This window comes from Ochotona curzoniae, unplaced genomic scaffold (genome assembly GCF_017591425.1).
Source record: "Ochotona curzoniae isolate NIBS_2020 unplaced genomic scaffold, NIBS_Ocur_1.0 patch56, whole genome shotgun sequence".
NCBI classification, from domain to species: Eukaryota; Metazoa; Chordata; class Mammalia; order Lagomorpha; family Ochotonidae; genus Ochotona; species Ochotona curzoniae.
Genome location: NW_024467035.1, coordinates 742,766 through 758,439, shown reverse-complemented (window position 1 = coordinate 758,439; position 15,674 = coordinate 742,766). Strand labels below are relative to the sequence as shown.

The following is a 15,674-nucleotide window of genomic DNA, read 5'->3' as shown; positions in this document are numbered from 1 at the left end:
TTCTTCAGTATCTGAGAAAAATCTTCTAAATTTGCATAGAGTAAAAAGGTTTAATGGTCCATTAAATAAGAAGTTAAGCAAGTAAACACTGGACAGATCTTAGTTTACTGGAAATATAGACAAAGGATGCAAACAATTATTGAATGAAAAAAGGGTGCCTGTTAATGTAACTGATCAAATAGGAAATAGATGATATACCAATATAGCATTAAATCAGTGTAACACACCATTTTAAGAGATTCAACTTTAAAATGGAAAACTGACTCCTACAAAAGCTTTCAAATGGTCTTAGTTGGTTTTCTTTTTATTCTATTCCGAAGCATTTAGCCTTTCTGAGTTCCATTTACATTTTCTTTGAAAATGTGTTTTGCTGAAGTATTGCCATTTTGTAAAATTAACAGTCTACAATTTATTTCTAAGTGAAAAGCTGTACGGTTAGTTTGCAATCTTCATAATAGCTCTTGAAAGACAAAAATATTTGAAAGTGAAATTGAACTTCCGACAACTTGTTAGTAATGAAAGTTCTTCATTCATTCAAGGAAACCTATATGAACATAACTACAAGTGATCCTATTGTTTTAGGAGCTATCAAAGGAGAAAAAATTTAGAATTAGACACTGCTTATTCTCAATGAGCTCACAATTTAATAAAGTAACCAGCTGTAGGAACAGATGTGTATTACGTAGTGTGAAAAAATGTAATAAGAGACATGAACAAGTGGCTTAAAGAAGAGTGAAGGAGGGACATCTTGTTGAAGCCCAGAAGGTCATGGAAACACTCTTGGAGCAGAAAATTGCATGTTGGGGATGTGAGAGCTAGGATTAGGGTGATAGGAATTGAGAAAGGGTTAAAAAATGCATTGCTATATACATGATCAGTTGTAAACAACTTTGAAGAGTTAGAGAGCCAGATACAGGGCAGCACACAGTGGAAAAAAGAATGAGCTTGAGTGTCAGACAGGAGTCAGATTTTGATGGCTACTTAATTATGAACTAAATGGAACACTACTGCAGGTGGCTAAGGGAGTAGTGAACTTGAGAGATTGGCATTTTAAGCAGATCGCTTTGCTCTGTGGATGCTAGGCAGCTGGAAGCCAGGTGGACTTCTCTAGCATTGGAATTGCTGTATCCTCTGTGTAGGAGACGATGGAGCAAAATCAGTGAAACGGTAACTGAGAGGCAGAATGGGCAGGTGCCACAGACTATTGAGAAGTATGTAAACAGAAAATCTGATTGTGGTTTAATGATGGAAATGAAAAAGCTCAAAGGGTTAAGAATGACATATTTCCAGCTCTGAGAATCGTGGAGTTATCAATGACAGAATCCAAGATGAACCAAATAGCAAGGGCTAAGGCCACAAAAAACTTGCTGAGCAGATGGTGGAGAGCATTAGAGACTTTTCCCTATTTTTCAAATCAGGATGAAAGAAAAATCGCAAGAATGAGGGTATGAATGAAATGGCATCAACCCTTCTAAATGCAGGAAATTGTGCATTTAACAAAGTATACGTTATATTCTTACCCTTTGCCTTAAAAATTAGCATATGTACTTTACATAGATTCAGCAAGACTATCGAATATGAGAAATAACAAACCTTTAAATGATCAGAATTGCACAAAGCGGAAAAAATGAAACCTAAATTGACATCAAATTCAAATAGGGTCAGGCAATTATTTTAGCAGTTAAAACACCTGTTGGGAGGTCCCTTTTCTTTTTAGGCATGTTTGGCTCAGAGTCCTGGATCCATTTTCTATGTCACTGTGCCTGGATTTGGGACTTGGGTCTGTCTCCTAAATCCAGCTCGGTACTGAAGCACACACTGGGCAGGGGTGGGGTACAGTGGTGATGGGTTCAGTGGGTAGGACCTTGTCTCCCAACAAGGAGAAATGAATTGAGTTCTTGGTTCCCAGCTTTGGCTCTGGCCCTGCATTGGGACTTGCAGGCACTGGGGAATGTTACAGCAGAAGGAAGCACTCGCTCTATCTCTTTCTGCTCCCAAAGAAATACATTTTTTAATAGTTGTGTATTCTCCTAAACACTCCATTCCATTTCTCTAAAAATAAAGAGGTTGGACTTGAGGCATAGTGGTAACGTCACCAACCAGGCATCGGCTTCCCGTACGGGCACCAGTTCGTGTCCCAGCAATTTTACTCCTGGCTCAGCTCCCTGTTATTAGCCTGGGAGAAGCAGCAGCAAATGGCCCAAGTGTTTGGACCTTTGTCACTCACATGGTAAACCTTGATGAAGTTTCTGGTTACTAGCTTCTGCCTTTCACCCTGACCCACCACAGCTGTTGAGACTATCTGGGGAATCAAAGAATGGGAGATCAGGCTGTCTTCTTCACTTCCCCATAACTCTGATTTCTCAAAATGATCAAATCTTTAAAAATAAATAAAAATTTAAAAATAAATGAACATGAACCCAAGTGATGCTGTGGCTGTCATTTTGTTTGCTAATCAATTTAGTTTATAGCTCCTATTTTAAAATGCTGTTACTAATTCCAAACAGGAACACCCTTCCTCACGTTTACGTTCTTGTCCATTGCTGTAAAGCACAGCACAGAAGGGTCTGATCTCTAATAGAGGTGTAAATTGAAGCACATAAATTCACTCGACTGTGAGTTCATGAAGGTCAACAACGGTGCCTTACTCAATTCTGAACTTGCCTGTCACTGCCTCAGACACAAAGCACACATCCAACACAGCAATGCTGAGAATGAACAAGATGAGGGAAGCCTGCTAAAATAAGCTTTCTGGTCAAGAAAAATGAAACATTTCCATTTTTCCTCCTCTAGTGATATTAGTGAGAATGTCTTGATGGAGGCTAAATGGAAAGCCTATTTTAAAAGTAGCTAAATAACATATTAGGACCAATATATTTAATGTACATTTGGAGTCATAAAATGCTTTTACGGTATTACAAAGATAATTCTATTTTCAAAAAAAATCATTAAATGGTATTCAAAGTAAGAATTTTACCTCTGGAAATGTAATTTGAGAGACTATTTCCATTAACTTAATTCTTGAATTATCTGACATAATATTGGCATATGTAAAAAGAAAGCTATTTTCCAAAGTGAAGTTAGCGTGGTGAGTTCACACTTCCTGAGAGGTCAGTTATTACATATGTTCAGAAATAAAAATAGCCACTCATTTCATTATTCCCACTGCCCAGTGATCCTTCTAAGGAAAAGAACACACTTACGCATCCCCTATCTGAAAAACAGGGACACACTGCACGGACACACTGTTGCTTCAGTGCAGGATTTCAAAGCACAAAGACCGTGTGCCAAGGAAATCCATGTGGGCATTAGGGAGCTCACAGCTTCCTCAGAAGAAATCCCTTTACTCTTTTGGGGCTGAAACTACAGCATGTTCATGAAATGACTGAGGAGGGAGAATAAGGGAGCTGGTGGGAGAAAGATGGCAGGAAGTCAAGTGAAAATAAAAATCCCTCAAACTCAGTAGACGATATCTTTTTAGGATGTCAAATTCTAAATTCTATTCAAATTCTATCTCATCACACTGTAGTCTTTAGTTATTAATGACATCTTGCTATTTTAATTTTAATTAAGAAATATTGTAGGTTCTAAATGACTTGGTGAAATTTGTTTCCTGTAAGTCCTTCATCTTCCCTTTTGGTGCAGATCCGAATTTTGCTGCCACAGCAAATTGCTCTCTTTTCACTGTCCCCTTCGTCTCCTTCTGCCTGCTGTATATGTTTTCTTTTCTTATATAATCATGATTTAAAGGGGCTGAGAGGAAGACACCAGCCACACATCTTGAGTATGGCTCTGTCATCTCGCTTTCATTTCCCTAATGGCTTCATTGTAATTAGATTTGCAAAAACAGCAAAAGGTCTCATTTTGAATGGCAACAGCTGTTGACATCAACATTATATTGAATAATTTACTGGTTTAATTTTAGCTGCAAAACAATAAAACCCTCTTGTGGATGATTTTAGCATGCAAAGTTTTCTCTTTTCTGCTGCTGACTCTTCTGCTCCAACTGTACCAGTTGTTTTTTTTTGTGAAATATTCTCAAGTGTGCCTAAAACGCACGCGGGGAGCAGCTTATTACTTCCAGTTTCCTCGAAGCAAAGTGCTTATTATGTGAGTATTTCAGCTTTCTCCACCTAGGCACTTCTCTGTGAACCAAAGAGACACAGTGACCTCTTCCATGTTGAATCTGAATTTGAACGGCAGATACTACTCTATCTTCTGAGAACTTGGCACTTCACAGGGTGATAAGCTGGTTCCTTGGCCTGCTGGAAATCTTAGCAGCATCTAAAAATTGATGTTTTCTTGGTGAAAAATGCTGCTGCTTTCTTTATGTCTTCAATGTCCCTTAACAACTGACTCTTAATCTGGCAGAAAATCTCTTCACGGAATCTCATGCTTCTGCCAGATAAAGTATGCATGAATATTCTCTACAAAAGTGGATGTTTCTGCTTGTATGTGCATATGCCTGTGGACACTCAAAATGGAGAAAGTGTTTTGTGGACAGGAGAAACATAAAGCACAGAAATTGCTCCTAATTCTAAAATTATTCACTTCGTGGAAGAAACAAAAATGCTTACAAAAAGTGGTTGGCTGTCTTTTCAAGAAATAGGGAATGGCATGTGTTCAAATGGCATGTGTCTTCCACAGCTTAGTGCTTTTCTCCTTTCTTTCAAATAGATTATTTCTTTGAAAGGCAGAGTTGGAGTTAAGAGAGAGGAGGAAGGGAGAGAGAGAAAATCCTCCCTCGGCTGATTCACTCTTCCAATGTCTGCAGAAGCCATATCAGGTTTCTTAAGAAAGGAGCCAGAAATTTCATCTAGGTTTTCCACATGGGTGGGAGGAGCTTTGGCAACTGTATTACCTGATGCCTTCCAGGCACATCTGTAGGAAGCTGTAGGAGAGTATGGAATGTTCTGGATTTGAACCAGCAATTTGATGTGGGATGCAGGTGTCTTAAGGGGCTGTTTAATTCACTTCAAACAATGTCTGTCAATTTCTATAGTGTGTGTTTCTTATTAAATTGCTATTACTACCAAAAACAATCTTCACTGTATGATACATTCCCAGAAAACAGAAAAATGTACACCGACGCTTTTTTCAAACAATGAAATAAATCCTAGGTTGTAGAAGAAGTTCAAATCAGGTAATCTGTTATCTTTTAATCTATCCATCATGAAATTTTCCTTTAGCTCTGCCATTACTGCTTTTGCTTGTATTTTGTTGCAGAAGTGATCAATGTAGCTTATCAAAAAGCGATGTCTTCTCTTTAAGCTAAGTGTGACAACAAAAAAATAAAAGCACACCTCTGTGAAATATTTTCACAATTTCCATATTTGCTGTCATATTTACAAGAATTTTTTCAATGTACCGAAAGCATTTTTTTCACACCAGTTTCATGGAGGTGTCAATAAAACTGTTATAGGGAATGTCAAGAAGAAATATTTCAGATGATACAATTTTTTCTTCAAGAAACTAGTCCTAAATGTAGTTTGTGGAGGGGACAGGCCAGCTTCAGGCCTTGGCTCACAAGGATGCTTACCCTTGGGTGCAGTTGGGGTGGCAGGGGTGGCACTCCCGATCCTGATCAGCATACTTGAAAATGAAACTGTTTGTCCCTTGTAAGCCATCTGGACATTTTTCCACACAGTTCGGGCCATCCTTAAAATGAGAGCATTTTGTACAGTTATCAGGTCCCTGAAAAGTAAAAAAGAAAAAAAGGGGGGAAATAAAGGAAGAAAAGTAAGTGGGTGCTATTTGATCTGGAATGCATGCATGTGGTTTCCTGGCTTGGACTTTGTGAATTACAACGGGACATTCTTCTAGGGAAATATGCAGCCATTTCAGCGCTGTCAAAGTGGCTGAGGTCACTGTCATATAAACACCCTGAAGAGTTCAAGTTCAGTTTTGGTACTCTATGTACGTCAAAAACAATTTAGCAGTACCTATGCTAAATGTACATATTTGTTTTCTTAAAAGATGCCATATTCTAAAACCTGTAGCTATTTTACCTTTTACGTAGCTAAGTTAATTTGATGTCTTCTTGAATGTTACATGACTTTGAGATTGCTATTCTCTTCAGCCACTCCTTCTGAAACTTCTCCCTCTGACCCATTTCTCCCCAATATCCATACCCGCACAAGTGTCATAGTTCACATGGAAACAACTCAGACAGATGTTTACATCAGGTTTATCAACAAGGCCACTTTGTGAATCACAGCACAGAACACTGTACAACACTGGGCATAACCATTCATTTGCTAAATAAGAAGGAATTGATCGCCAATCAATACAGGAAATAGAGTCTATTAGCTAGATTGGCTTAGATTCTTCCAAAAACATTAAAGACACAGCCAGGCACTGTAATCTGACAGTACAAGGAACCAAGACATGAAGAAATGTACTATTTTAAGCTATTTTTAAATCAAAATAAAATGTACTGTCTTAAAAATAGTTAAAATCTGGAGATTGCTGAAGTACCTGTTTATTTCACTACTTTAATATGAGGTTTAAGGTTCAAACAAGCAAAAATACGCTGTGAAAATTAATCTCCATTCTAGCTGAAGCCTTTTCTATTGGTAACCTCTCATTTCCTCCCCCAAAAAGAATACTTCGCATGTTTCCAATTGTAGCACCTGTTCATGGGTACTTAGGCACGTTAATACTATTATACAGAATCATTTACTGTGCAAGTATTCTCAATGGCATGACGTATTGTACAAGACAAGAGACATGCTTTTTCTGAACACAGAATAAGACTTGTTATTAGCAAATTAGGCAGTTATAGACTGAATTGGGAATTAGGAATGATTGTTCTATTACATTTTTATAATGTAAGATAAGGTCCAGGTGAAATCAGAAGATGTTAAAAAAATCAAGAAACAAAGACTGAGTTTATATTTAATCTTCCAGCATAATTAATTTTGTTCTTTGTTGTTCAAGCATTTCAACGATTTGACTGTATTATCATTTGAAATGTAATATCCTAAGCTGACATTACTAAAAAGTCTTGAAAATATCAAAAGGAATGAAATATATGGATTCCCACTTCATTTCCATAATAAAGAAACTTACAGAAATGTATGTGCATAATGCCCCCTCTTTTGTCATTGTATTCCCAAGTCTCTTAGGAGCCTAAGTGCAGTGAATGAGCAGATCACAGTAATGGAAAATGGATATGAGATATTCTTCTTTATCCTTGAACCTAAGCCATCTTTACACTCAATAATCTATCCTGGCAAATAAAAGATAATCTTAATCCTGGTAGACATGTTAGGTTTTTACTTTGTGACAATAGATTTATTTTTAAGCTATTATAAGAGACACAGCTGCAATTCAGCAGTACCCATATTATTCCACATATATGTGAAGACGATAATTTCCCTCACATGAGAAGAAAGGTATGGCTTGTCTTAGCCAGTAAAATGTAAGCGTGACACGTGAGAAGGCCAGTGCTAAACTCTCGTCTTCTTTTCCTGTTGCCATGATTCAAGAGCCCCGTGTGGACTTGGAGGTGGCATATGCTCAAAGTGCCCTGCAATCCTGGGACATCACAGGGGGAGGAATGTCCCGAAACATTTCTCACGCTTTCAGTGCACTTTTCCTTTCTGAAAACCACTACTAAATGCAGGCTATTTCCTGTGACAGCATACCCTGTATTACCCTGACTTCAACAGCTATATTAGCTTTCCGAAAAAATGTAATATACAATTTTAGGCTTTATCTATCCTTTCTCTTCTCGCTTCTCTGGCCTACATTTCTGCTCTCTTGCATTGTTCTCTAATTTCCCTTATCTTCCCCTACATTCCCACCTTTTGCTTCAGCAATATATCTGTACAGCAACAGCAAAAGCAAGATAAAATAAATAAAACTGTAAAAGCAACAACGCAAAAAAGAATTTAAAAAGAAGTCCAGTTCAGGCAGACGATTGTATAAAAGCACATGACTTCCCTTATTTCACTTCTTTGTCTCAAGGTTTCCTAGAATTTCTGTCATGCTTAACCACTATCCTATATTACATAAAACTGTCACTTTCAAAGAAAGAATCTTATTCTCATCAAACTAAAGACATTATTGTTGGAAAAAATTAGTGAAATGAAAAATGTGAGAATCCTGCAGTTGGGTTCTCCATAGTCAACTCACAGCTCCAATGCCTACCAACATACTCAAATGCAGAATAACTTTCTAGTCATCCTAGGCAAAATACCTTCAGCTCTTAAATGGAGAAAGTAGCAACATAATTTAGATGTAATAATGTTCAGTAAAGATAAGTATATATCCATTACTATCCAATGGAAACACTGGCAGGCTAAAAATGGCATAACACCAGGAATTAGATTTCCAATCATTTTTTCAGATTTATTTTTATTTTTGCTGGAAAGGAAGATCAGATTTACAGAGAGAAGGAGAGACAGAGAAAAAGATCTTCCATCAATGGGTTCACTTCCTAAATATCCACAATGGCCAGAGCTGAGTCAATCTGGAGCCAAAAACCAGGGATTTCTTCCAGGTGTCCCACATGCGTGCAGGGTCCCAAAGCCTTGTGTCATCCTTTGCTGCTTTCCCAGACAATAAGCAGGTAGTTGATGGGAAGTGAAACAGCTGGCACACAAACTGGTGCCCATCTGCAGTCCTGGCACTTACAAGGTGAAGATTTAGCCATCTATTACACTGGGCCCCCAATTCATTTTGATGACTTACTTTTTCATTTTATTATAGTGTCAATCTTTTAAAAATATTATTAGATTTTATTTACTTGAAAGACTGAATGGAAAAGTATAGAGACAAAGAAAGGAAAAGAGAGAATGAGAGAGAGGTTTTCCATGTACTGGTTCCCCTCACCTCCATCACACAGTCAGGAGTTTCTTGCAGGTCTCTCATGTGGGTGGCAGGAACTCAAACACTTATTAAAAGTAATTTAGTAAAAGTATACATATTATATTGACATGTTCCTGTATTACCATTGACAGGTTCCTATATTACATGACAGAAAAATAATAGGCGCCAAAACACTATGCATAGCAAGGTTCGTTTTTTTTTTTCATAACTGTTACTATTTCTTAAGGTGCATGAGAGACCAGTTATTCTCACTGAGACTACTTGGTTTTTCTTTCACTGCTCACGGGGGTGTTCTACCCTAGCTGGACTGGTGTGCCTCAGGTTACTGGAGGCACTTCCAACAGCAGCAGCCACACGGAAGGACGGCGCCCGCGTTCTTCATCCACTTGGAGATTTTCATGGTGATTTCCATGAACATGTGATTTCTACCCAGTTCATTCACACGACTTTCTCCAACAGTTTTCCTTTTGATCCCAGGTCCTTGCATGGAAGATTATAAGAAGGTAAAGTGTGCCATTCTGTGAACCCATGTTCACCATGAACATGACTGTTACCAATTAAAGCTCTTGTGAGTTTGTAGGTGGATCCTGATGTCAAGTAGCTGCTAAACAACCTTCCCTGAATAAATGAACAAGAGATTTCCGAGACAGATGTTTAGAATAAAATGGATGGTAGAGAGAAATTTCATGTGTAAAGAAAAATTAACCTTGAACGTTTAATAAGAAATCTACAGAAATGATCAGTACTGTGATACTTACACTGATCTACAACCTCAGAAAATGAGGTAGTTGTCCATGATTTATTAAGAAGTGGTGTTGTGAGACTATGTACTATATACATACTCTGCCTAGATGAAATGAGGTATTTGATCATCCCAGTATTGTTTGGAGTAGATGGATCAACTTTTTGGCATTTTATTTTCACATTTGAAGTTTAAATCTCTAAAAGATACCCCTTTTGACTCTCTGGTTTAAAATCAAGACTTACGTAAAGTATGTTTTAAATGAATTCTTATATGGATATCATGATTTACTTTTTTAAAATGTTTAAATGCATTTTTTTATGATGCAGTTCCATAGGCTCAGGGATTTCCCCCTTTCCTCTCCCAAATTTTCATCCCTCTGTCTCATTACAATTGTACAATACTTCAAAAACAGTCATAGGTCCATCAGTCTACCACTTAAGTGCATCCTGACACACAACTGACTTTAACTGCCAAGTACACACATTCATTTCCTGTTTCATGAAATTGTTTACAGAATTCCCACTTTTCTGACGGAGGACTAGTATTTCACATTAATATCCACAGTGGAGAAAGAAAGCAGCTGTACTCGTCATGTGCATACTTCCTTGGAGATCATTACATGTTAAACTGCCTTTTAGACACTGGTTCTTCAAGCCAAATCACATCATTTCTTTTTCTCAGAGGTCTGATTTTCCAAGCATAAGCATCCTTGTGGAAGTCCACTGAATTGTCCAAGTTGTCCACATCCTTCTTTAGACGAAGTTCCAGAATGGCTCACTGGGGTCTAGTGGAAGTTTGGAGGGCTCAGTGATATTTTTTTTCTAAGCTAATTAAGTGCTGAATAAGCACTCTCACAGAAAAAATTAATACTATTTAATTTCAAATGAATTTTTATGAAGCAGTATTGAGCTCTTGGCTGCAATCAAATGTTGGTTCTCAAACTATCTACTGAGAGGTGATTCAATAACAGAGGTGAACTAGAAATTTGTCTAAAGAAGGATGAATATGACAACTTGATTACAAACATATCAAGGAAAAGTCTGAATGACAGAAAGTAAAGAGAGTTCTAAAAAATAATTATCAATCTTTCTCTAATATTAGCTTCAAACTACATATTAAACTTCATCTCTGATGAATTTCCTGAGCCTACTGTATCTCCTTGGAGTCTCAGATCTCAACTCTATTCTCTGCCATAATATTTATCATAATGCTATAGATTTTCATTTTTGAGACTTCAGCTTCCTCCTTCTCTACACTTTACTTCACACAGCCATAACGTTAAACTGATGAAGCAGAGATACGAATGTATTACAGTATTCTTCAAACACATGAACTTTGCCAGTTTCCATGTTTGTTTGCAGCTTTTCTGAATCACATAGTCAGACACCAAATTTACATGGCCTTCCTTAACACCTCAATATTCATCTCAAGAAGAGAATTCGGTTTTCTTCCAGTTGTGTTTCTATAACAGCTTAAACCTATTTATCATATCTATTTCTAAATTTTAGCCTTGTGCAGTCCTCTTTTCAACACTGCATATTCCAGGATAATACTGAATCTTAGAATTCTGTTTAAATATGTCACCTAGGGAATAAAGATTTATAACGTTGAATGTTTAAAGAGTTCATCTAATACAAAACATATTTTATTTTTATTTTTCATAATACAGTTCCTTAGGTTCAGGAGTTTTTCCTTCTATGCTCCCCAGACCCACTCCCATCTCTTTTTTCCTGTATATTACAATGGTATTCTTTTTTCCTGTATATTACAATGGTATAGCCCTTCAGTAATAGTGACAAGTCCATCACTCTTTTATTTTAGCAAAATCATGACATTGTAGATATAGACAGTGGAAGAGAGTTCAGCATCCTATTGCCAATATGCATTTAACAGTTTAATTTGGAGTTCAGTTTAATGTAAGAGATGCACATTGTGTGGTATCTTCAATTCTTGCTCTGATTGTCTTCTTTATACAGTTATTCTAGATGAATATATGTATAAACATGTTGAACTATTTATCTATGGATCTTGTAATTTGCATGAAGGTCACCTTATATCAGAGAAAACAAAGTATTTCTCTTTGGGGGATTGGCTTACTTCATTGAATATAACTGTCTAGTCTAGTTGGGACCATTTTGTTGTAAATCGCAGAATTTCACTATTTTATTGCCTTAGTAGTATTCCATGGGGGTAGATGAATCACAGTTTCCTTAGCCATTCCTCTTTCAATAGGCATTTTGATTGCTTCAATAATTTTTGTCATTGTGGAGTATGCTGCTATAAGCATAGGATTATAGGTCAGTCTCTTATATGCAGATTTCATTTCCTTTTTTTTTTATATTCCAAAATATGGGAAGGCTGGCTCATACAGCAGGTGTATTTTCAGTTGATGAGCATTCCCCATCCTGACTTCCATAGTGGCTGCACTAGCCTACACTCCTACAAATGATGCAGTAAGGTACCTTTCTTCCCACATGCATGCTAACATATTTCATAGAGTTCTGAATGTAGGCCATTCTCCAGGTGTTAGGTGGAACCTCAATGTAGTTTCTGTTTGTCTTTCCCTGATAGCTAGGGAACCTGAGCATTTTTTCACATGTCTATTAGCCATTTAAATTTTTCTTTTGAAAAATGTCTGTTCATTTTCTTTGTCCATTTCTTAACTGTATTGTTTGTTTTGCTACCGCTGAATTTCTGAAACTCATGGTAAATCCTGGATATTTTTCACCTAGCTGTTGTGTAGTGTGCAAAGATTTTCTACCATTTTGCTGGTTGCTTCTTTACTTTGTTCATCATTTCCTTTGCTGTACAGAAGTTTCTAAGGTCAATGTAGTCCAATTTGTTTATTTTGGCTTTTACTACTTGTACTTTTAGGTGACTTTCCTAAGAAGTCTTTCCTAATGCCAATACTGTGGAAAGTGCTTTCTATGTTTTCCTTTAATAATTGGATGGTTTCTGGGTGCAGATTTAGGTCCTTGATCCATTTAGAGCTGATTTTTGTATAAGGTAACAGGTGGGGTGTTGCTTCTTACTTCTGTAGGCTGCCGTTCAATTGTCCCAACAGTATTTGTTGAAGAGACCAACCTTTTGCCATGGGTTGTTTTCAGCTCTCTTGTTAAAGATTTGTTGGCTGTACATGTGTGGACTCAGTTCTTTGATTTTTATTCTTATTCTCTGTTTCTGTACCAGTACCAGACTTTTTGATTTCCAATACCTTGTAGTGTCTTGCATTTTGGAATTGTGATTCCTCCAGCTTTACTTTTATTCTTCTGACATGTTTGGCTATTCGTGGTCTTCGGTGTTTCCAAATGAACTGTCTATCACCTTTGCTATTTCTTAGAACCATGTTGGGATTTTGATTGGGATTGCACTGAATCTGTATATTTCTTTTGGTAATTTGGACTTTTTGATTCCATTGATTGTGTTGATCCAGGAACAGTGTAAATTTCTCTATCCTTCAGTATCTCTTTCTGTTACTTTTTTTAGGTGTTTTATAGTTTTCACTATAGAGGTCTTCCACTTTGTTTAGGTTTATCCCAAGGTATTTAATATTCTTCTCTATTTTAAAGAGGACTGTACTTAGAAGTTCTTTCTTAGCCATGGAGTTATTTGTGTATACTAGTGCCATCATTATATTTATTGATCTTTTATTCTGCTGCCCTGGAAAATTCTCCTATTGGTTCCAATAATCTCTTAATTGAATCTTTTGGTTCCCTTATGTAGAGAACTATCTTGTTTGCAAACAGGAATTAATTTCTTGCTTCCATTTGAAATTCTTTAATTTGTTTTTCTTGCCTAATAGCTTTTGCAAAGACTTCCAATACTATGATGAGTAACATCATAAAAGTGAATATCATGAAAGTGAATATGCTCGTCTAATTCCAGATCTTAGTGGAAAAGCTTCCAATAATTTCCCCATTTAGCATGATGAAGCCATTAAGTTTTTTCATAAATTGCTTTGACTGTGTTGTACAATGTTCCTTCCATGCCTACCCTGCTTAGGGCTTTTAGCTGGAAGTATTGTTGGATTTTAACAAATGCCTTCTCTAATGAGACCATATTATTTATATTTTCAATTTGTTGATGTTGCCAATCACATTTATTGATTTGTGATGTTAAACCATCTCTGTATGCCAAGGATGAATCCTACCTGGTTCTGGTGAATGATCTAATGTATTGTTGAATTTTGTTGCATAGTATTTTGTTGAGGATTTTGCATCTATGTTCATCAGGAATATTAGCCTGTAGTGCTCTTTCTCTTTTGTGTTTTTATCTGGCTTTGATATTAAGACGGTATTGGCTTCATAGAAAGAGTTAGAAAGGATTGCCTCCCTTTTATTGATTTGAATGACTTGTGGAAGACTGGAGTAATTTCTTGAGGCATTTGGCAAAATTCTACAGTGAGCCATCTGGCTTAGGACTTGTCTTGGTTGAGAGGGATTTAATTACTGATTCAATCTTCGTCCTATTTATAGGTATATTTTAATTATTAATTGTCTCATGATTCAATTTTGGTAGATTGTATGTGTCCAAAAATCTATCCATTTCTTCTAGGTCTTCTGATTTGTTGATTTATACTTGCTTGCAATAGTTCATCTATATTTGTTGATATATCTGTTTTTACACTTCTTTCATTCTCTGATTCTACTGATTTGTATCTTCTCTCTCTTTTTTATTTATTTATTTTTTATTAGTTGGGCTAGTAAGGAATCTATTCTGTTAAATAAAAAAAACAGCTCTTTGATTTTGTTGATTTTATGTATTTTTTCTTTTGGTCTCTATTTGGTGTATTTCTTCCCTCATTTTGATTATTTCTTTTTTCCTGCGAATTTTGGGATGTTTTTGCTGTTGTTTTGCTAGTTCTTTCAGATGTATGGTTAGCCCGTTTATTTGGTGCTTTCCTCTTAACAATGCCTTGCTTATTTCCCTTAAGGTTTGATGTATTTGTGTTGATACCTTCATTCATTTCAAACAACTTCTTTATTTCCTCTTTACTTCTTCTGTAAGAAGGGATCATTGAGCAGCATATTGTTCAGTCTCCAAGTATTTGCTTGTGAATTGGAGTATTTCAACTTTTTGTTCTCCAGTTTCACTCCATGATTGTCTCACAAGAAACACAGTATGATTTCAGTTTTTCTAAATTTGCTGAGGCTAGTTTTGTGGCCTATAATATGTTCAATCTTGAAGAAGGTTCCATGTACTAATGGGAAAAAAAACCCACTTTTTTCTATGTCTGTAGGATGAAAGGTTCTATAGACATCAATTAATTCCATTTGTTCTATTGTCTGGTTGGGTTCTGTTTTTCTTCACTGAATTCTGTCTCGTTGATTTGTCCATTGAGGTTAGTGGAGTTTAGGTTCCCCACTATTATTGTATAAGAGTCTAATTCTCCCTTTTAATGCACATAGCTAGGTACTCCTGTATTTTTTGCACATGTATTTATCATGGCAATTTCTTCTTGCTGAATGGATTCCTTGATCATTATGTGGTGTTCTTCTTCATTTCTTAATTCTGTTCACTCCATAGTCTATATTTTATAATGTTAGAATGGCTACACAGCTTGTTTTTCTTTTCCATGAGCCTGGAATATTTTTTTCCATCCATTCACTTTCAGTTTCTTCATATCTTTTTTGTTGAGATGCATCCCCGGTAGGCAATAGTAAATGAGTTTTGTTTTCTGCTCCAGACAGATAATCTATGACCGTTGGTTCATGAGCTTAAGCCATTTTCATTGATGGGTAATATTAATAGGTAGTGATTTGGCCCTGCCATTTTAGCAATGGGTTGCTCATTGTTTGATTTAGTCTTCTTTTGTCACTTTATTGGGACTTTTTCCATGTTTGTCTTCAATTTTGGTAGGTATTATTCTTTTCTATGTCAATAGGACACCTTTAAGTAACATTTGTGGGGCAAGTGTAGTAGAGGTCAAGTCTTTGAAATTTTTGTTTGTTGAGAAAGAATTTTCTTTCATTTTTAAAGAATTTCTGGGTTATTGTTGGGTTATTCTGGGCTGACAATTTTTTTTTCTTTTAGAATCTGGAATATATCACTCCATTCTCTTCTGACCTGTACAGCTTTCTTTGAGAGTTCAGCT

The 15,674-nt window shown here is 36.4% G+C and overlaps 1 protein-coding gene across 4 annotated transcripts in view; it reads right to left on the bottom strand.

Annotated features, from left to right (window-relative positions):
• Positions 1 to 15,674, bottom strand: part of LOC121168093 (receptor tyrosine-protein kinase erbB-4) — a 984,643-nt gene that overhangs the window by 236,832 nt on the left and 732,137 nt on the right. For all 4 annotated transcript variants that reach the window (XM_040997858.1, XM_040997859.1, XM_040997862.1 and 1 more), the window contains exon 15: positions 5,540 to 5,694. In XM_040997858.1, coding sequence (XP_040853792.1) covers positions 5,540 to 5,694 — 155 coding nt within the window. The remainder of the gene's footprint in view (positions 1 to 5,539; positions 5,695 to 15,674) is intronic.